Below are 21,218 nucleotides of genomic sequence, written 5' to 3'. Positions count from 1 at the left end.
ATCAAAGGAAAAGAAAATAAAAATCCACCATTACCAACCCCCAATATTTGATATTATCACCACTCTCACCACCTCTAAAGACAACTGAACAAGAAGCTGTGTGACAGTAGTGGAGAGGGGGACTGAAGAAAGCTTTCCAACCACACCATCATTTGCAATTCTGCCCAGATACCTGCTGATGAGCTGGCAGAGCCTCACAGAGCTGCTTGGGGGTGCCAGAGGCTTGCATGTAATGATGGATTAAAAAAAAAAAAAAGAAGAAAAAGAAAAAAGTGCTAGTGTGCAGAAAAGAAAAGATTTTGGGAAGCAGCATGGGTTTACAGAACACAAAAATATGCCAAGCTTCCCCAAGTTAATTATCTTGCTGAAGCTCTCAGACTGGTGCTGAAAAAGCCACTGCCAGCTTTTTTCCCCAACTGAGAAGCTGAGCCACTTCCCTCAGACTTTTGATGTCTGTCACAGCCTACTATTCAATAATTTCAAGTTGCTGTAAAAGATATTATCCTCTTTATTAAGTGGGATTTCATGTGGAGACCTCCTCACTCTGGAGGTTCAGGAAATGCATGTCTGATGGTGAATTTTTAAGGGCAACTTAAGAACATTTTTGGTGTCTTGAGAGACCAGAGTTTCACTTTTACTAATATCTGGGAGGACTCTCGAGGATCATTTTGTGGGCCAGGATGAAAGTACGGATTTTGAAGGGAGTTTTAATAATATACTTGTGAAATGCAATCTATGTACAATTCAAGATGCTTATTTAATGATATTTTTATAATCCTGTAAAATAAGAGTCACCCAAAGACAAATACATAGTAATTGCAAACAACTTCTTGATAAAATACTGCACATCAAAATTATTCATGATTTTCCAGTCGTTTTTATCAGGCAGTTTTGACCAAATAATTTCTTATAATTGTGCTTCACCTAGGAGCAAGTTGGAAACATGGAGATGCAGAATTGCCCCGTTTGCTATGAACAAATGATTACACGACCCAAAACTTCCAAAATTTAAGGAAATATCTTCAATAGCTCTCACACAGCCAAGTGATATTAAAGGAGTGGAAACTTTCTTGCCAACATTTCATGAATACATTCCCTTACTTATTCACACTCATTTCCTCCAGTGATACCTATATCACGGAAAGAAGTGCTTTTCTTCTTTATACTGGTAAGGAGTGGATGGGTAGAGGGGTATATAACAATTAATCTCTCAGAACAGCTCTTAAAAGCCAAGTGCTAGCAACAAAGGTCACTATCACGTTTTCCATTAGGTTCATTGTAAAGTACTACTTTTTCATTTCTAGAAAGGTTTGGAAAATAACTTAGATTTAATTCTGTTGAGTAGCTGCAATACAAAACAGCAATTCATCCCCCTGCCCCCTGCCACCTTTAAATCTTGGGCCTGAACAGACTGGCCTGTTTATCCACCATTGGGTAAATTACTTGGAGGGCGTAATATGAATTATTAGAAGATATGGAAACTATCCAGAAATCCTGATCTTGACATATATATTCATTTTTCACTGTTCAAGCAAAACTGGTCCTGTCAACATATTTTACCAGCTGACCCGTTGACGTACTGTAGCTGCTTTTCAGTTTTAAAACTGCATGCTTGAGTCATCACAAGGGACCCAACATTACTTCTTTTCCTGACTGGATTACTCCCAAGTCTATAAAATGTCTTCAACTACATAAACACTTCTCTTGCTGATATGTCTAGAAACACAAATTAAGAAGCAGGAAAGAACCCCCACATTTTAAGAGAGTCTCTGAAATCCTGTTGTGGACTCCAGCTTTTTTCTTAATACAGTCTTACTTGCAAAAGCAACACTAGTAGGAAAAACTCTAATTGAAGCAGGTCAGTATATAGTATATGCTTTGAAAATACCCTCCTGACCTTGCAAAAATAATCTAAGGAACCACTAAACACAATAGCTTTGGGTCAGAAAAAAATCCAAGGCTCATAAGGTGTCAGCAAGCCACGCAAAATCTTCTCAAGGAATGTCTGCAAGCCATCAGAGAGTAGTCATTGCCTTCTTATAAGCCAAAAATCCTCTACAACCTTCAAAAATGAAGATGGATGCAGGGTTTTGGAGGATGCAAAACTCTGTTAGTTATGATCACGGAAATTTTCAAACAAAATATGTTTTCCCCTTTTCTGGGTATGGTTCCACCAGTCTTCTGAGGAGGGTTAGCTGCTCTTACAACACCACCTTCACTCACCAGACATTCAAAACAATGAACTCTCTTTTTCAGCTCCCAAATCTTAGTTTTCAGGCACTGTAATCTAGCAGCTCTTCCTCTTCGTGGCCAAGACAAGCCTCGTACCAATGACTGACCCCATACCAATGACTAGCCCTGCCATCTAGTGGCATTTACACATTTATCACATTTTTCAACACGGATCCCCATGTTTCAGCCGAACTTTTGGCACAATATTGCTTTGTGGTAGACACCCTTTGATAGACTTGTGGAAAAATCTAGAGATATGCTGAAGAATAGTTCTGTCACAGGCAATTCGGTTTTTATTATATAAAATGTTTTTCCACTGCCAACGGTTCAAAATCACTTTATATACAGCTACAGGAGGAAACTGTGACTCAGCTTCATCTCTGCATGAAGTGTAGCTGCTTCTGCAGACACTGGTGTGAGTCATAAAGGTGAAAAAAGTATTTATAAGCCCATCTGGGGATAGAGATAAAGCTGAGAACACAGTGGAGTTGTATCCCTTTTCTTACACTAAACAAATAAAAAGCCACCCAAAAAACAAACTCCAGAAAAGCTACTTTTGCTGAACTTTTTGAAAACATGTATTTTAGAAGTCTTAACAGAAGGGACTGACTTTGCCAGTACTTGAACACATTTCTCAGCTGAAGCTGAGATGACATTTCTAAATAAAATGTTGACTTAAAAAAAAAAAAGTTTTATATTACATGGTGTCTGGGAAGTGTAGGGTTAGTTTGTCCATGTTTCAAACCATTCAACAGAACACCATGAGGGCTTATTCCCTTGCAAAAGCACTTTGTAACTCCTTTTAGGACCATTTTAGACATGTTCACACTGTTCATGCCTCCAGTTCTTAGCTAGCTCATAGAGCAGGTGACTTTTCCACAGCACAAGGTGGTTCTTTCTCATGTTTCCCCTAAATACTAGGGAAAGCTGAGCTGGTCTTTGAAGACAAAATGGGATGCTTTAGAGATCGGAAGATGTTATTAGTGTCATTATAGTGGACCTTCTTCTATGACAGGAAAGATTTCTGCTTCTTTGGAGGAGTATCTTTTATGGTATATTAAATTACCATTCTATTCACCTAAACTTTCAGGTTTCCTACCACAATGACATTATGAAAACCTTTCTCTTTTTTATTTTTTTCTAAACAACACATTGTTACCATTCTCATCTACTCTGTGTGAAGAAGTTATCTTTATATTCTCTATCCCTTATATTACTGCAATCAGAGGGCCTGGATGAAATGCAGAATTCATACCTTTCAGCTTAGAAACTCATTCACTGGCTGCAAGAGAATTAAAAAGGAAATGAAAAGGCAAGAAGAGTTGGCTAACCACACGGCTTATTGAGCTTACTGCATTTGAGTAATTTTTAGTGAAACAGTGCTGGTTGACAGTTTTCTGTTTTAAAATATACAGTAATTGATATCTGTAATAAGTAGTATTCAAATGTAGTATAATTTGCTTTTGAAGGCAACTTCAAAATGAAACCACTATTTGCTTCTTGCAGAGCTTTTCCCAAAAAACAGCAGCTTGATTATATTAGTACTGATTTGGTGTAAAGAGAATAACCTAAGTCCTTCAGAAAAATCAAATCTCAAACACACTCATACACAGCTTCTAAAATTGGTAGTGATGTGATTTTTGAGCCTCCCTGGTTGGGGCCTATCAACTGGGGAGTGCTCTTTAGTGGCTGTCCCTGTTATGGCAAAAAGATGACCCTGAGCATCTTTCTCCTTCTGTCAGTCAGGGTGTTGTACAGTTCCACAGAACAGAACTGAGTTGTGAGGGGGAAAGAAGGTGAAGAGAAGGACTATTCTCCTCTGTTGGCTACTCCTGAGGCCAAATCTGGAGCTCCACATGCAGTTTGGTCTGCTGTGTCGCAATTGGACACAGTTCTGGAATTGAACACCTAGATCCCATCATGGGGTGGTCAGGGCACGAGCACTGCATGGGGTGAGGCTGAGGGAATGGAGGCAGTTTATGGTAAAAAAGGCATTTGCATGTACAGTTTTACACATACCTATAAGTTTACTGTACCTGTATCTTGGGTGAATTATCGCATAGATGATGGGGTTGTAGATTGCAGAAGCTTTGGCAATAACTGCTGGCACAGATTTAGAATATGGTGTTAGGGTGTTGCCTCGACTAAAACAAAGCAAAAAACATTGCACACATTAATACCAAAACTTATTACACTTTTTGACCATTTTTGTGCTGTGATCTCTTGATAAGACATACAGCGGAAACATTAAATCATTCAAATATATTCTTTGCTCAGATAGAAGGCTTACATTTATCAGTGTGCACTTGGTTTCATTTATTTGGAGAAGCTGAAAGACATTTAATTAATTAGTTATTTATTTGAGGATGTCCGGGAAAACAAAGAAGCACCTTCCCTGATTCTTCACTAGGCACACCCCCCTGGCCCCCACAACCCAAAACAACCCCCATTGTGAACATCTGGGAAAAGGGAGTGGTGATAAACAAGAAACAAGAATCAATTCTAAAAATCTTTCAACAGAAATATCCATGCTACCCATTAATGAGTGTCAATGACTCAGTTGGAAACACTGCAGAAGGAAGAGAAGATTAGAAGTGGTTTGAAACCAATATTCTCATCTTGACTTCAGGGTCCCACAGTCAGTCATGTCTGTGCAGGATAATCACAATATCATAGAATCACAGAACAGTTTGGGTCAGAAAGGACCTTTAATTATCATCTAGCACAACTCCCCTGCCATGGGTGAGGATGTATTTCTCTAGATGTGGTTTCTCAAAGCCCTGTCTAACCTGGCCTGGAAATCAAGAGCATGCACTAGCAAAACAGCAGGTCCCTTCAGAACTGAGAGCTGTTGGAAGAAGACAGTAGCTCAGGGGTGAAGATCTGGGAATTTAACCCCTCTTTTTTTTTCCCTTTGTCAGAGGCAGCAGCATATGGAGGAAGCTTCTTGAGAGAAAAGGTATTAGGAGAGAAAAGGAGATAATTCCTCCAATTCATACAACAAAAGTATCACAAGGGAGAGAAAACACATGTGCCCAAAATGCAGATAAAACGACATGGTAGTTTTAAAATACATAGACAAAAAATCCCTTTATCTAGAAGGATCCAGTGAAGAGTGCAACACCACCTCTAAAGTAAAAAGGGTTTAAAACCCTTTCAAAATGGAGATCTGCTTCTTGTGGGTGCCAGTACTAATCATATTTAGCTTTCAGAATGACCCACACTTTTTGGATTACATTTTCACTTACCCTGCCCAGGCAATCAAGGTGACACAAGCATATGGAGACCAAGACAAAACAAACACTATGATGACCACAAAAGCAATTTTTGCCAGTTTCCATTCATTCTTCATGGACTGAGAGAGGTAGGGTTTCCGGTTGCAGGACCCCAGCTTTTGTACATCTCTGTGAGGGGAAAAAAGTCCAGATATCTCAGCTGGAGAATGAAAAAAGTGAGGTGCAACATCTCTAAAGACTTCTGAGCAACATGCAAAATGAAGCAGATTTCATCTTTTCCTACTCTAAGTATTCTTTTGTCCGCTCATATTTAAAAACTCTAGACAGAAATTAATGTGGTAAAACACTCCCAGGCATTCTGTCTGAGCTTTGTTTCCCTGTGGGACTGAGTCAGAGGAACCCCTAGGACTACAGGATGGGATTGCTATCTCTTTATACTGACACAAAAAGGGGTTTGGGTTGGTAGGGTGAAGAAATTGGTATCCATCCCCTTCCCTTCCTTGCTTTCAGAGGTGGAGCAAGCAAAGGCACAGCTGGATGCAAAAATCAAATCTGATGGCTTTTCCTTTTCAAGGGAGGAACAGCTTGCAGAAATTCCAGCTCACAAGGCAACATGGGCTGCAACACCCACAAACAATTCTGAGGAACCTGTCCCCAAACACTTACAGAAACATTTTTGCTTCCCTGCAGGTTTACTCACTGGGGAAGAGTATTTTCAGGGAAATACAACAGACAGTCCTAGTATTTTTGCCAAAAATGTTCCATCAAGTTTTCTTCTTGCATCAGATAAACATCCCACACTTCATTAAAAAATGGGTTAGCATGTCATACAGTTTAGCATAGAAACACCAACTTTTCCATATCCCTGTTGTTAAATGAAGATATTCTTCAGGTTAAAACAGTAATTACCAGCCAGCAGGGTAACATATTGCATCCTGGTGGACTGTGAACATACCCGTGAAGTGAGTTACTGTATTAATGAGCAAAAGGTATAGACAAAAATCTTGCATGCACTGTGCTTCACATGTCTAGGGCATGATTGTTTCCAGGATGTATCCTTTGCTCCTTTGCTTGGTATCAAAGCAAAGCATAGTAAATACCAACATCAATGCCAAAAAAAATAGAGATCAGTAAGAATTTCAAATTAGGTGTACAGCTAAACATGTCTGTAAAAATTGAATTTAAATTTGTGAAGCCAAAAGACTTCAATAAGTGGGTGCAGGTAGGCACAGGGAAAAGCCATCAGGGCTGGTGACACCATGAGCAACGTGAATGACTCACAACTTCAGCTGGTGTTGGATTAGACCAAAAGTAAGTCACATGCTCATTGGGAGGAAAATAACTGACAAAATTAAATTACTTTACAGACCTAATACCCTGATGATTTTTCTTTTGTTTCAAGTATAGACCAAGAATTTCAGGGTGGAAGGAAGAGAAAGAAGTGTCCTAACAAGCATAGACAGATCTTGTGCGTGCAGTTGTGAGGCTTGAGTGAACCACAAGGTTTTTTCTGGGATGCCTGCCTTAAATAAAACTGTCAAAAAATATGATGACTGTTATGTTTACAGAGCAGCTCAAAGGCAGATGATTCCCGCATTGCTACATGCTATTTATCATCCCTTGGGGCTGAAAAATGAACTGGAATGCACAGGGACTGTGTTCCTTGTATTGTAAATCTGAAATACAAATTACCTGATGTACTGTTAATTACCATACTCTGGGCTTATATTTCAACCACCGAATATTTCCATCCCTACTCCAGAATATATGCATTTATTTCACTTTTTACATTGCTAAAAATATTTCTTCAATTACGGGTTAATGATCTGCTACTTTATGTGCAATTTAATTTCAGATTAATTTTTGAGTCAGATTTTTCTGCAGCTAAAGAAATCAAAACAATCTTCTAATATGAGAAAAGTAAGATTTACATATTTCAGCTACATTGCTTACCTGCCAGTACGTCTTATGGCCAGGAACATGAATAAATAGCAATGGAATATTATTATCAGGGGAATAAAAAACACGCAGCAACATAAAATCATGGTGTAACTTCTGTTTGCAGGGGAGTAAGTTACATAGTCCCACGTACAGGATATCATCAAGCCCTCGGGCACATAGGAACCTATGAAATACATGGAATATATTACTCACAAATACACCCAAAGCTTGTACAGTCGCTGATCCAACAACTGAGCACTTAAAATAAGCCCTATAGTATAGATAGTCTTCAAGAGCCATGCTGGCCATATTATATGTGTGGTCTGAGAATGCAAACATACACGTAGAGAGGTGGTCCTGACAGCCAGACTCTCAGATACATCTAATACTCCATCTGCAAATTGTTCTGGTTGTATACAGTCTGGGGGCTGGGGGGAGGAGGGTGTCTGCACTGCAGTAGTTGCAGATATATGGGATGACAACAAACTATCAGGTGGTGGCTATGAACTTAAAAGAAAAAAAAATCATTTTTTCATACCCTAAGCAAGGCAAAAGCAGACTACGTGGGGAACACTAGAAGTGGTAGAGAGTAGGCAACATACTCCACCCGAAGAGCGGAGCCACGCTCCATCCCAGAGAATACAGCCACACAACAGCGATGACCTGCATGGTACGTCTCTTTGAAGTCCACTGTATGGATCGCAGGGGCTTAGTGATCACAAGGTAGCGGTCAACAGAAATGGCTAATAAAGTCATCATTGAGGTTATTCCGAAGAGTGCCCCGCAGAAAGCGTACAAGTCGCAGCCTGAAGCAGAGAATGGCAATGTCAGGGATTTTCTTAAAAGACACATGTATTCTCTCAGGGCCTGATATGATAAACCTCCAAATTTTTCCTGGCTTAGGACTTCTCTCTCGTTAGAAGAATTTTCTTAGCCTCACAGTTTCAAAATTATTGTTTATAGGAAAAAATAAAAATGGATGCATTTAGCAAGTCCTACTCTTCACTACGGGTTGCAACTGGGAACCTTTTGTCAATGGAAAACTGCCTAAAAGAAAATCCCATCTAATTAAAGTTACATTTTCCTGGACAGTTGCCCAATATATTGATCTAAACAGGCTGCAGCAGACATCTGTCTGCTAATGGCAGATGAAAGTTTTGAAAAATGACTTTGGTTTGTGTGGCTTAAAAATGCAGTATTTTAAATTTGATGGTTAAAAGACCAGCTGTGAAGCATAGCTCCAGCTTCTAAATTTAATAGCAACACTTTCTAAAAAACTGTCATTTTTTACATGAAACAGGTATTTTTTCCTCTTCTGTGCATTCAGGCATCATATTAGCAGATGAAAAGTTGCCAAGTTACCCCTTCCCTGATCTTATTCAGAAACCTGTTCCAAATGGCCATTCATTTCTTGAGATCTTGCATCATCCTGTCTGATTACAGAGAGGAGCCTACCTGGAACAGGAGGGAGTCAAAACCACCAGATTCAACCTTAAAGCAGACCTCTTCTAAAGTCCTTACAAGTAACCTGAAATTAAGGGCCAATCCCCCCCCCCCCTTTAATCCAAGAAAATTGCTTCATTTATAGTAACATGGCAATTTACACTAAAGAAATAAGATGTGATAAGATTTTATCTAAGGGGATGAGCAAGATTGATATCATCAACCTAAAGGGGAGCCTCTCTGTGCTGCTAAATAATATTAGGTCTCTGGGCTTCTTCACCAATATGTGGCCGCTACTTGGTGCAAATTTTCAGCGAATGCTCTAATGGCAGCACCAAGCAGAGTGTCAAGCCTTCTGAGATGCTTGCTATATTCACAGTTCAGCTATAATTTGAATGTGCATCTTTCTTGCAGCTGGGAAGAAGGCCCTTACATTTGCAGACACTCTTCAAATGTTATTTAAACATGATATTCCTAGAAGCATGCTAATAAGTATCAACATACATTTCTAAATAAAATTATGAACTCAAACTAATACAGAAATAATAAAAAATAGAACTTAAAACTTTTCTACCCATCTTCAGCCATATCATCTAAAGGACAAACACAATTACGTCTTGATGTTGACTCTTTCCTTTCTAAAATAAGATGAATCAAACCTATAACGCAAAACCATGTGTTGTTATGTTGACTGACCATGTCAAGAACCTATTTGTCACTCAGGAGTCCTGTACCACTGTCTCCATGGCACAAGCCAAGATTGTTATGGCTAAAATAAACTGCAGGTAGCATAGGTCTGGTGAGTTATGAATTAGCATTGAAAATACCTATATCTCCAAGTATCCACTCTCTGTGCAGGCTGTTGACAAAGCACATGGGCGCCTGAGAAGCCGACATCAAGAAGTCACTCACAGCCAAATTCATTATAAAGTAGTTTTGGGGTGTCCTCAGCTTCTTGTTGCTTAAAAACATAGAAAATAACATGGTTTTACCTAGACAAAGTGAACAGTTACCTTCATAAAATTTTGCTTGCTAGCATAAACAAATACTATCCAAGTTGAATCAGTGGTTACTTACAGTAAATCAATTGTTAATCATCAGTCAATAACTGCAGCTACAGATGCAGTCATTTCAAAATAAGGACTAAAAATAACAGGTGGAATAAAATATATTGTTTCCTCTCCAAACTGAGGAGAATTCCAGCTGTTTTGAAAACTATGGATGTGTTCAGGAGAAGACCCGTTCTTTACAAGAGCAGTAACACAGAACATGTCCTGCACAGCATAAGACGCAGATCCAGAGCAGGCTACAGAGACAAAGAACTTGCTTTTGGTCAATTTTTAAAAGCTACTGACTTGAAGAGTCACCACATTACTGCTAACTAAATGACCCTTTGCAAAGTGCTACAGCACAACCAGCGCACATCCAGAGATTTGGAAAAAAGCCCCAACTTTTATTCATATTCATTTTATAGGAGTGAATAAAAGCACTCAGCTGCAGATGAGCGGGAAACATTAAATGTTGCAACAAGGAGTGTGAAAGCAGCAGCCAGCCTGCAAGCAAAGTTTATCCAAAGAAAACAAACATCACCTGCAGGTTTTTTTCCCCATCTCACCAACTCATGCAATTTCACTTCATAGGGATATCCGAGTTACAACCCCCTCAGAAACTTTCAGCTGGTATTCAAGATTGCCCTTGGTTCTGGCTAAGAGGAATAAAGATACTGGTAACATGATAAAGCACCTCTCACTTTTACTTAGGCATATTTGGTTGCTCATGCCCTTGTTGCTTTGATTAAATGTAAAGGCCCACTAGGAAAATTAAATCAATTCATGAGAGTTCAGGCCAACCAAATCTACTGCCACTGTTGAGGGGTATACTGAGAAGGTATAATGCTGAACTAGCCCCTCAGTGTGAACAACTGTAATGAGTGGCTTGACAAAGTAAAGAACTTTGATACCTAGAGTTTGAATTCAGAGATTTTCACAGTGTTGGCTACATATAACACAAAAAAGAGGTGACTTCAAACACTGAGACATGTGGATGGAGCAGGCTTTTATGAATAGCTTTGTTCTCGCAACCTGCATGTAGTAATTCTCAACAACTTTAAATAATCCTTTCTTTTCCCTCAAATACCTCCTTCAGTGTAGAAAGTTGACCATCTGAAGCCCCTCTCAGTTATTTGCAGCTAAACCAAATTAAATTCTTCATGAGAAGGAACTTCAGAAATCCATTCTGAGAAAGAAATTGAGAAATTCATCTTGATGCTTCTGCAATTCCACCAAAATCTTGGGTCTCGTAACTGCCTGCAACAACTGGCTGAGAGGGGACAGAGTTTACACTTTCACAAGTGCTCATCTGCCTACAGAGATTTTCCTACCTTGACAATTCAATGATTTTATTTCTCCAGCTAAACCCAACAAATTTCACAAAAAATTGAGAGCTTGTGTTGCATTTTAAAAATCATGAAGGTATCTCCAGTTGCAGGGAATTCAATTGCTCCTCTATATCATATTAAAAGCCAGTTATTCAAAACAAATAAACTAATTTATTCATCTTAAATATTTAGGAATAGGAAACTAATGCTTGATTCATAACCCCACTGGTGTTTCTGACATTGTAATCCCCCTCTGCATCACCACACACAGTGACAGCAACCAGTGAGCAAGAAGGATTTGGAAATCCAGCATCACGGTGTGGGGCAGAAGGCAGCTATTTATTTTTTTCATGTGATTTTCACACACTGTGACTGCAGTAGCTTTGGCTGCCTATTACACTGTCAGAAGCTGTGAGAGCACACAAACTGACAGAAATCCTATGATCTGCCTGAAGCAGGGAAGGTACTGATGGCATGAGCTCATTTCATGTAGCACATTGCTTTCTTGGTCCTTCCAGGACATCTGGGCTGCTGGAAAGAGTGTTTTTGTCAAGTTTTTCTGCAAATTCTACAGAAATCTGCTGTTTCTATCATTAAAGTATTAAACTCCTCAGTAAAACTGTTAATAGAACATGGTATTTATTTTCTTGTTTCCTTTGGTTCCTTAAAAGATGAGGAATTTACACTGAGGTTATCAGTGATGGCAGGGGGGATGGGGTTGTGCTGCCTTCCCTCATTTAATGCCATTGGCCTTTGGTTGGAGATGTCATCCAAGAGAAAAGTCACAGAGAACTTCTACACACACCTCAAAGACCAGTCAGATTAACCAGAAGGGGAATTTTTGTACCTGTAAAATGCGTAGAGCACTAGGAGGTTTCCAATGATGCCAATGGAGCCGATAACAAGCACACATGTTCCTACAGTGTAAAGGACATGGTCAGGGATCTCTGCTTTGGTCACAGTGTGTGGCTGCATGCCCATGTTCAAACCCTGAACAGAAAACAGAGGGAAAGGAGAACTTAGCGTACTCGGGATGCTGACACTTGCTCAGCCTGGGGAAGGCAGGCAGAGCATTCACTTCCGCAGTTCATGTAAATGAGATACACACCTCCGTGCTCTTTTCACATCCTCTGCAATCAAGTTTCTTTTGAGTAACCTTCATTACTTTAACTAGATATTTATATTGAAAAAAGAAAAACCCACCAGGGAAAACAGACTGGGAAAACATGAAGGAAGTTGCGATGATGTGAAAAAGGCAAAGATGTGCTAGCGGCAAACTCGCAGAGTCTTATTTCCAAGAATAGCCTGGCACACTTTGGCTTTATTAGGAGCACCGGTACCAGATCCCACACTTACTAACATTATATCCCTCAGGTCTCCCCAGGCTCTCTATCCACTAACTTAGTGCTGCAAAACCTAGGAATTTCCCATGGAAAAGATAGGAGTCCACAAGTAAAATTGCAGGGATAACACCACCTGGGAAAACAGAAATGCATTAATCTTGACACCTCATTCACTGCCCTTTCTTTCCAGCACACGAATAAAACCCCACCAACTCTCTCTGTATTTTTAAAAAACAAATTCAGATTTATCACCAGCTAAATTCAGCAGCAGGGTAGCCTACAGCTAATCCACTCAGCTCTCATTAGTGTTACCGATGAGAAGAGTCCAAAGCGCCTACTGGAGATCCTTATTTACGGAGTCAGAAGCAGCTAAGCCACACAGAGTACTCACATATGCAGTCAGATCCCGATTGTTTAGCCAAAGGTATGGCACCTTGTCACAGCTGAGGACCTGCTCCACAACACCATGCTTCACCACTGTGCAGCTCAGCAATGTGTGGCATATAGGACAAGGCTGACCTTGGCCTGTGGGAGAGGAGCTGGGTGATGGAAGTTCAAAATTATAATTATCACCCCACTGGCAGTGTTTTAGTACCCATTTGAAAATGGTGAGAACAGGCTTTTTTTTCCCCTCACTGCTAGCTCCTAATCTTCCACACTGCTGCTTCTCCTTTCTGCCCTCTGTCATTCCTGGCTCCTCTACACACGCAGGCACTGCAGCTCTTTCCTTGTACCACAGTTCCAGCCATGGGTGTTATCCACCTAACGGCACAATCCCACTGGGGTACTTTCCCAGAGCAGGCTGCATTTGGCAATAAGGAGCACCCAGTGAGATGCATCGCATGCCCTGAGCATCCACAGATTGGTGGGTCTGGAGCAGAAATGGTAACAGGAAAACTCCTGGAGCGGAAGCAATACTGTAGATGGCACAAAAGCTGTGATGTCAGAGCTGAAAGCTGCTTTCAAGCCTTCCCGGTGGTCTAACAGACTGCAGCCATAATAAGATGATGACTGCCAACGTGACACTTCACCAAAGATAATATCACTGTAGAAGTAGAAAGAAATGAAAGGGAGCGTCTGCTGGTGCTGGCTGCACCAGGAGGCTGTCACTGCTGTTCCCAGTGATTAGGCGACAAGGAGAAACATCACCCCATGCAGCATTTTCCCTTGAAGGCGGCGTGGGAGATAGCACAAAAGCAGGCAGCACACGGGGAGGTGGCCCAGCAAGGAAACGCAACCGTGGTCGTGAGACAGCACCGTACCTTCAGACTGCTGCTGCCCGGGCACTCAAATTAACCATGATGAACTCCTTTCCTCTTCCCTCAAACCTAATCTTCTTAGCAGTATGCATGCACTAAATTGGAACCCTGTCTCATTTCTGGCAATGCACACCAAAGAGGCTAAACTGGGGAGAAAGGAAAAGGATCTTTTGTTTTCTTCCTGTCCAGCTTATCTGTTAGTCACACTCAAGATTTACCCCTACATAGTAGGCTACTATATAGAGGAGTGTGATATAGATGCAATTCAGGACAAGTAGTACTTGCCTCTTTTATGCATTATGCTGTACTTTATCATACGGGAACTCACTGTTGCAGAAAGTAATTTGAGAAACAGACTATGAATTTCACATCCAAAGGTGCTTCACCTTATCTCTCCACTGAAGAGAAACCCACGTGGGTACATTGGCCTTGTTTATACAGTTACGGGTGGTGAGCTGTGGCAAAAGCTGAAAAATGTATCATGCAATACATGCAAACTGATATTACAGTTTGTTGGCAATATTGGATGAAATATAAACTATTGATGGTACAGAGTGAAATTTGGAAGGCAATAAATACTGAGCATTACACAGAACCTGCAATCTCAGCGAGAAACTAAAGTGAGGGGATGGTTAGATTACACAAGGCTTTGGAGAAAAGATCTTGCTTTCAGAGGAGTTCATAAAATACCATAGACAATTTTACTGTGATGTTAATAGCAGTAAAAGCAACTTCAAGACCTGAAAAGATGGGTACTTATTCACTCTGGTGGTGTTACCGAGACAGCAGGACATGGCAAGCATCCAACTGTATGAAATGTGGCATGCTGATAAAGACAGATACTCATTTATAACACTGTAATTTGCATCTAAGAAGATAAATGTGCATTTCTATGTGTGTGTGTATATATATATACAGAAAAACTCAATTTTGATAAAACATAATTTCATTAAACTAGTGGGATTTTCTAAATGAAACAGGCTAAACAAGAACAAATTATGCAACTCAAAGATAATTTATACCTCATTTTAGTCACATAATTTTCTCTAATTTGGCATAATTTTACAGTAGAAAACGCTAAGAATAAAGATTTAAATACTCTCAAGGTTGATTTTAAATCCACTTTGTTGAATGAATTCTGCCTTTTTAATACAGACCCTTTTGCAGTAGAGAATAATACCCAACTGGAGACAAATGATTAGTATCATCAAGGCTTTAAGATATTCCCAGAATTTAAGCTTTTTCTCTTTTCCTACAATATCACCTCTGAGAAACTGGCCTTTTTGGTAATTTTGAGGAACAAACTGCATATATGCCAATGTAAATATTTTACTGCATGAGGACATGCAGCATGAGAAAAATGAAAGAAAATTCGGAAGCCTAGTGATGTGCTGTAATGAGAAGCTGGTTTTGCTGATAGCCTCAAAAGCTGTTACCACTCTGCATTTTTCAGATATTTTTAGTTTCTTCTCAGTTATAAGAATAAAACTAAACTACAGAAGAACATTCCAAGTTGCTGTGACTCCTTCCAACTCAAAACCCAAATAAGTATTCCAAATCTTTGCAAGTGACACTGTAACCAGGACAGAAGTTAAGTACAGCAGGTTGCATTAGGTAGAGTCACTGGCTTACCAGGTGTCCTGGGTTCAGTTTGTCTGTATTAGCTTCTTTTACCACCAAAATGATATACAGTCAATGAAGGTGGTATGAACCAGAAAAAAAATATCAATTTGCATTAGAGGAACGCTCCTGCCCTTTTAGGCTTAGCAAAGCATGGATTTTGTATCCACTTCATGCCATGACTCTCTAACTGCTAGAATACACTATGCATTTATACTTTTGGCTATTTACTTTCATTGCATTAACAGTGAACTTAGAGCCCCTGAGAATGCCATCAGAAAAAGTACAAAGTTAAAAGACATGCCATGATGCTCCAGCTGCTTCATGCTGCCATGGTGATGCACAGCTGTCCCGGATTCAGCACATCTGTCTCCCTAAATGTGTTATGGCTGCTCAGTGTGGAATGAAAAGCCTGCTCTGTACAAGCCACAACCTGGCTCCTTCTCTTTAATGATGTGATATAAGACAGGGATAATAAAGGTAGGCATTACATTTTATTAAACTGATGTTAAATTCATAATGGGAGAAGTGAGTTTTTGAGGGCTCATATGAGATGTAGTCACCTGTCCATTTTTCCCCCAGGTTGGCCTGGCCACCACCCATCTGTGCTCCTGGGCCAGAATCCCAAGCACTTTGCTGCAGGCACATTAGTTTCCTAAGCAAAGGTTTTAAAGACATCCTCCAGAGGGACCTCATTGCTTCACTCAAAAATATGAATGTAAACAAGCAGCCTGTGAAGATGCCAGCAGTTGTGCTGGGGTCAGCTTCTGGCATACTTGCCTACCCTGTACTCACTTAGTCTGTCTCCTCCTAACTAACACTATAACCACTTGCACTTTGACTCAGAGATGTTGGACTTGCCAACTCACATAAATTATGATTTGTCCTTACATTTATATGTCATGCTACCACAACGTCAAAATGCTGTCACCTGCATGGCTGCTCAGAGGTCTTTCCCGGCAGCTTAACTAACTGCAGGCAAACGGAGGATAAACAATTAACAGCTATCCCTCAACTAGCCAGGAAAGGAAGCAGACACTGGGTAAAAAACCAAACATGGTCCATTTCTCCCAAAATGAAGGCAGAAAACTTAACGGAGGAGGAAAGTTATTCTAGGAAAGCCTTTGTAATTTGATCTTTAGTGATAAAATAATGTTCAAATAATTAGACCCATCTGTTTCTGCTGGTGACATTAATAGAAACATGCAACACAGAGGACAAAAAATTGTGGTTAAAAATAGAGGTCAAGGGCAGGTCCTGTTCAATGGGTAGGGATAGAAAATAATGGATTCAATTCAGAAATGGTGGTATGATTGGCATTAGGTGGATATAGGAGTATATAAAACCTTATTTATGCTCTGATTTTGGTCACGGATGCAAGCTCATCTTGTGGAAATGATTTACATTGAAATGAGCTTAAGTAAGGGCTTACTTACATGGGGGATTAATGCGCATAACGAGAGTGAATTAACAGCATCACAGTATCCCTGTGCTGACCCACTACGTGAATTCACAAAAAAAGATGTTGGATTTTACCATAACAAAAACGTAAGTCTACACAGCCATGCCTGGAAATCTTAAAGGAAAATAATAAACAATATTTAGGTATAATGAGATAGAGGCAGTCCACGTGTGCCAGTCTGAAGATGGTTGTGAAGCAGTTACCAGGTAATACTTGCCAAGTTCCTTGTAATTGCACTGACAGTCAATGTATGAGGTGATTTTAGTGTGAAGCACAATCTGGTTTGAAATAATAACAAAATTGGGAGCTTAGTGAATATTCTGTGCATACAAACTCTTGAATCAACAAACAAAAGACCGTTGCTATGGGGCAACTATGGTAGTGAGTGTTGGCCAGATTTTTTTATTTCCAAAATATGATGTACCTAAAATGAATACTGACAGAAGATATTATTAATACCTTTGGATATTAAAATAAACCCAACCAAACAAAACAAAAAAAATCAAACCAACAACTTCATTTGCACTGGTTAACCCTACCACATTACAACACCACACAGTAAGTACAGATTAATTCAGTCCTTGAAAAGTCAAGTCAAACTGCAATCATCCTCTTGTGGAAAAGTTACTTTTCTTATCAGTCTCCGGGCGACACTCTTCTTACACAGCTCGTTCCAATCAGTTCACATGCCAAAGCCAGCAGCACTCAAGCACGTATTTATAGTGTGCATTTAATCAAGACGACAATTGGTTCGGCAAATTCAGCTGTGAATTTGATGCTGTTCATCCCAAAGTGACAAGAACAGGAATTGCCAGTGCTGTGTATAACAAATAACACAGGCAGCTGGATACCAAAGTCAGGCACTTGCTCCAGATACGGGTGGGTATTTAACCAGACTGAGCTTGAAAGTTTGCTGAAAAACCCTGATAATTTTTTCTGTAATGAAATAAATACCTAAATAATTCCACTCCAGCAAGTGCTTCAGGGCTGTTACAGAATTGGACAGACAGGTTTTTTTTAATAAAAGCCATTTGATATTTGACTTGAAGACTCATTTGGGCGGCTCGTTGGTCTAGGGGTATGATTCTCGCTTTTCAGCCTGGAGAAGAGAAGGCTGCGGGGGGACCTCATTGCAGCCTTCCAGTACCTGAAGGGAGCTTATAAGCAGGAGGGGATTCAACTTTTTAAAAGAGCAGGTAATGGCAGGACAAGGGGGAATGGACTAAAGCTAAAGGAGGAAAGGTTTAGGTTAGATATTAGGGGGAAGTTTTTTACAGAAAGAGTGGTGAGGTGCTGGAACAGGCTGCCCAGAGGAGTAGTGGATTCCCCGTCCCTGGAGGTGTTCAAGGCCAGGTTGGATGGGGCCCTGGGCAGCCTTGTGTAGATCCAGGCCTGGAGGTTGGTGTCCCTGCCTGTGGCAGGGGGGTTGGAGCTCTAAGATCCTTGGGGTCCCTTCCAACCCAGACCATTCTATGATTCTATATGTCCTTAAGACTTCATGTTTAGCACAGGCCCCACCTTGACAATTTTCTTTCAGGTGCTTGGTATCCATGCTTAAAATTCTCATACTTGCAAGCAATCAATGACACATAGTTTGGGGGATAAAAAAAAAAAATTAAAAAAAAACCCCAAAGAGAAAACCATCAAAACCTAATCAAGTTCTCAATGTTATGAGAATAAACCAGTTAGGTAATCAACAAGCCAGGCAAATTAATAAGACATGATGTAAAAATAATTCACATGAGACTAATAGAGCAGTCAGAAGGAAACAATAAAAGTGAAAATAAATAAAGTTTTAATATCCATCTACTCAACACAAAGTTATCTGGGGGCATATTTTCATCTCTTTGGAGACTGACAAACAGAACTTTAAAATATAAAGTCCATTCTGGAAAGCACATGGATGTTGTTTTCTATGTACGTCTCAAGCCACACCGCTGAAATCTGCAGTAAAAGACGGGTTTGCATCTCTGAGTACAAATCAGACCAAACCAACAACAAGAAAATCATCCCAGCTGAAAAAAAAAAAGGGCTTGCTTGTGTTCCAGCTCCAGCGCTATCTATACCACTTGGGCAGGGGGTGGCAAACGTGACAGCTTACTCAAAGTCTTGCAAGTTATTCGGATGAGTGTGCCTGCACGAAATGGCCTTGGGAGGAACACTGTGTTACTTGCTCCCTTGTCTTTGTGAGAAAGTAGTACATTTTTTTCCCTGCCTTAATTTGAGTTACTATAATCAGATCTTGAGTTGATGGTTGGCTTCCCCCCCACCCCAAGACAGAAAAGTCTTAAAGCAAGACACCAGTCACATGCTTTAGCATTAGCCAGCTCTTCACAACATCCAAATCTAACCTAAGAGCACAAAACTTCAGTGTTTTGGAAAAAAAAGCGAATAAATGCCAGCTACCAGAGTCAGGGGCTCAGTCCATCTTCCCCTTCTCACCTCTCACAGGCTCAGACACCAGCAGAGCCAGTTCCTTAATGTGACCCCTGGGACACTCACAGTATCATTCCCTTGGCCATAAATGCCTTCTAGAATTATGTGATGCTATGAACAAAAGCACCCCAAATTACACCTCCAGCTATGCACGCCTAGGCAGGCAGCACGCTGAACAAATCTAATCAATGCTAACACTGCATCAAAATTATCTGGACCACCACGGTTCAATGCATATTTGTTTTGTTATGAGGGAACAGATAATTGCTAGCATAGTGAAACAGCAAAGCAGTAGGCGGACATCTCAGGATATTTATTTTTAGAAGGTGTTCAAGAAAAACCTGTGTAGTCCAAACATGATACAGGGTTATTTCCTTCAATATAAAAAGTCTTACAGCCTTTGGGGAGAAATAATTTATACTATACAAAAAATATTTAAGTTTTTATTTTCTCATGCATTATGCAGCATACATACATAGGTTATTTTTCTCCCTCTGTGCATCTTACTGCTAACTGCAACTCTTTAATGATGACACGAAGATCACCTAAAACCAAAAAATCCCTTCATTCTGCATTTTCCACTGAGTGGCAATGGTGCCCTGAACTCACAAGCACTGTAACCCTTGGGCATATCATGTGCTCCTCACCTGAGCTGGTCTTCCTCTCTCCATCTCCCTTGAGCTCCTGTAGCTCATCCTGGTCCATTTTACTCATCCCAGGCTTCCAGGTGACAGCTGTCCCCATTTCACCAGCCATGGATACCTCTAATGGGGATGCTCCTGTTTCAGCTTTCCCACCACACATCAAAAGCGATTTCATGGGATGCCACAATTTGCTGGCAGCAGCGCAGTGCTGTAGCATCCACACCCTGCCCTGACCGAGTTCCTATCTGCTCCTGCTTTAGGACAAGCAGCAGCAACACAACTGCCTGGTGATGCTCACATGTTACTGGCTTTAACAGGAACACATGAAGAAAAATTTTTGCCTTTCCAAAAATGTTGGCACCACATTTTGAAATTATGATCTCTGCCAGTGGACATAACACCCTTCCCTCAGGTTTCATAGAGCTTGAACATATGCTCCAGCTTCTGGACAGCTAAACCTTTGTATTTTATTTTAGAAAAAAAAATATATTTTCTTCCTTACTGTTGATACCAGAGTGAATCCTTCACCAGCCACCTCTGGCTTCATGCACCTCGTCTAGACATAAATAATCTTTTCATGGCACTGTTCTGAAAAGTGGGCTCTGCATTTAAATAGATCCCATGAAAACATGCTTGTTTTTAAGGTTTCTGAAAAGAAAAATCAAGAACTGACATCAGCTTTTCAAAGGGTGATTAGAAAATGAAAACACATCCCAATAAACCAGTCAAGGCAAGATGTAAATAACTTGCACTAATCCTATGTAGTCTTTCAAATGCTCCTTTTAAATATATATATATAGCTAATATTTTTAATCAGTGTGGTAATTCCATTCTTGCTGGCTTCTCTGCTCTATATTTTTTAAATTCTGTCACCTATGATGAAGTGTAGTGGATGATGAAGGAATCTCAGTGGTAATAGTAGAAATAAACTCCCTCTATTAACAACATTTCACTGAAGATTTATTTACAGTTTTTACTAGCTGAGCGTAAAGAACTGCTGTTTTCACAAATAATTCATCTCTCACTCTACATTTCCCTATTTATAAACTGATTTTTCTTCTGCAGGAAACATTCTTAACTGAAGGTCTGAAAACAGAGGCGTTCTTTATCAACTAGAATAATTTCCATATTTCAACAAGAAATGGTCTTGGATGGTAGGGTGGGGGTGAAGGGCAATTGAAAGTAACCCCCCAGAGCTTCTTGATGCCATTTGCCTCAGTTCATC

The 21,218-nt window shown here is 40.1% G+C and overlaps 1 protein-coding gene across 1 annotated transcript in view; it reads right to left on the bottom strand.

Annotated features, from left to right (window-relative positions):
* The window catches only part of LOC311191151 (melanopsin-like), a gene marked incomplete at both ends in the record, with an annotated part of 28,730 nt that extends 8,625 nt beyond the window's left edge, over positions 1 to 20,105 (bottom strand). Inside the window, 7 exons of the mRNA XM_084263250.1 lie at positions 4,269 to 4,376; positions 5,481 to 5,636; positions 7,422 to 7,593; positions 8,012 to 8,215; positions 9,680 to 9,813; positions 12,077 to 12,219; positions 19,959 to 20,105. Of these exons, the coding sequence (XP_084119376.1) occupies positions 4,269 to 4,376; positions 5,481 to 5,636; positions 7,422 to 7,593; positions 8,012 to 8,215; positions 9,680 to 9,813; positions 12,077 to 12,219; positions 19,959 to 20,105 (1,064 nt within the window). The remainder of the gene's footprint in view (positions 1 to 4,268; positions 4,377 to 5,480; positions 5,637 to 7,421; positions 7,594 to 8,011; positions 8,216 to 9,679; positions 9,814 to 12,076; positions 12,220 to 19,958) is intronic.
* Between the last annotated feature and the right edge of the window lie 1,113 nt (positions 20,106 to 21,218).

This window comes from Gallinula chloropus, assembly GCF_964237585.1.
Source record: "Gallinula chloropus genome assembly, chromosome: 4".
In the NCBI taxonomy this organism is placed as follows: Eukaryota; Metazoa; Chordata; class Aves; order Gruiformes; family Rallidae; genus Gallinula; species Gallinula chloropus.
The sequence above is the reverse complement of the archived record's forward strand: the minus strand, read 5'-3'. Positions and strand labels throughout refer to the sequence as shown.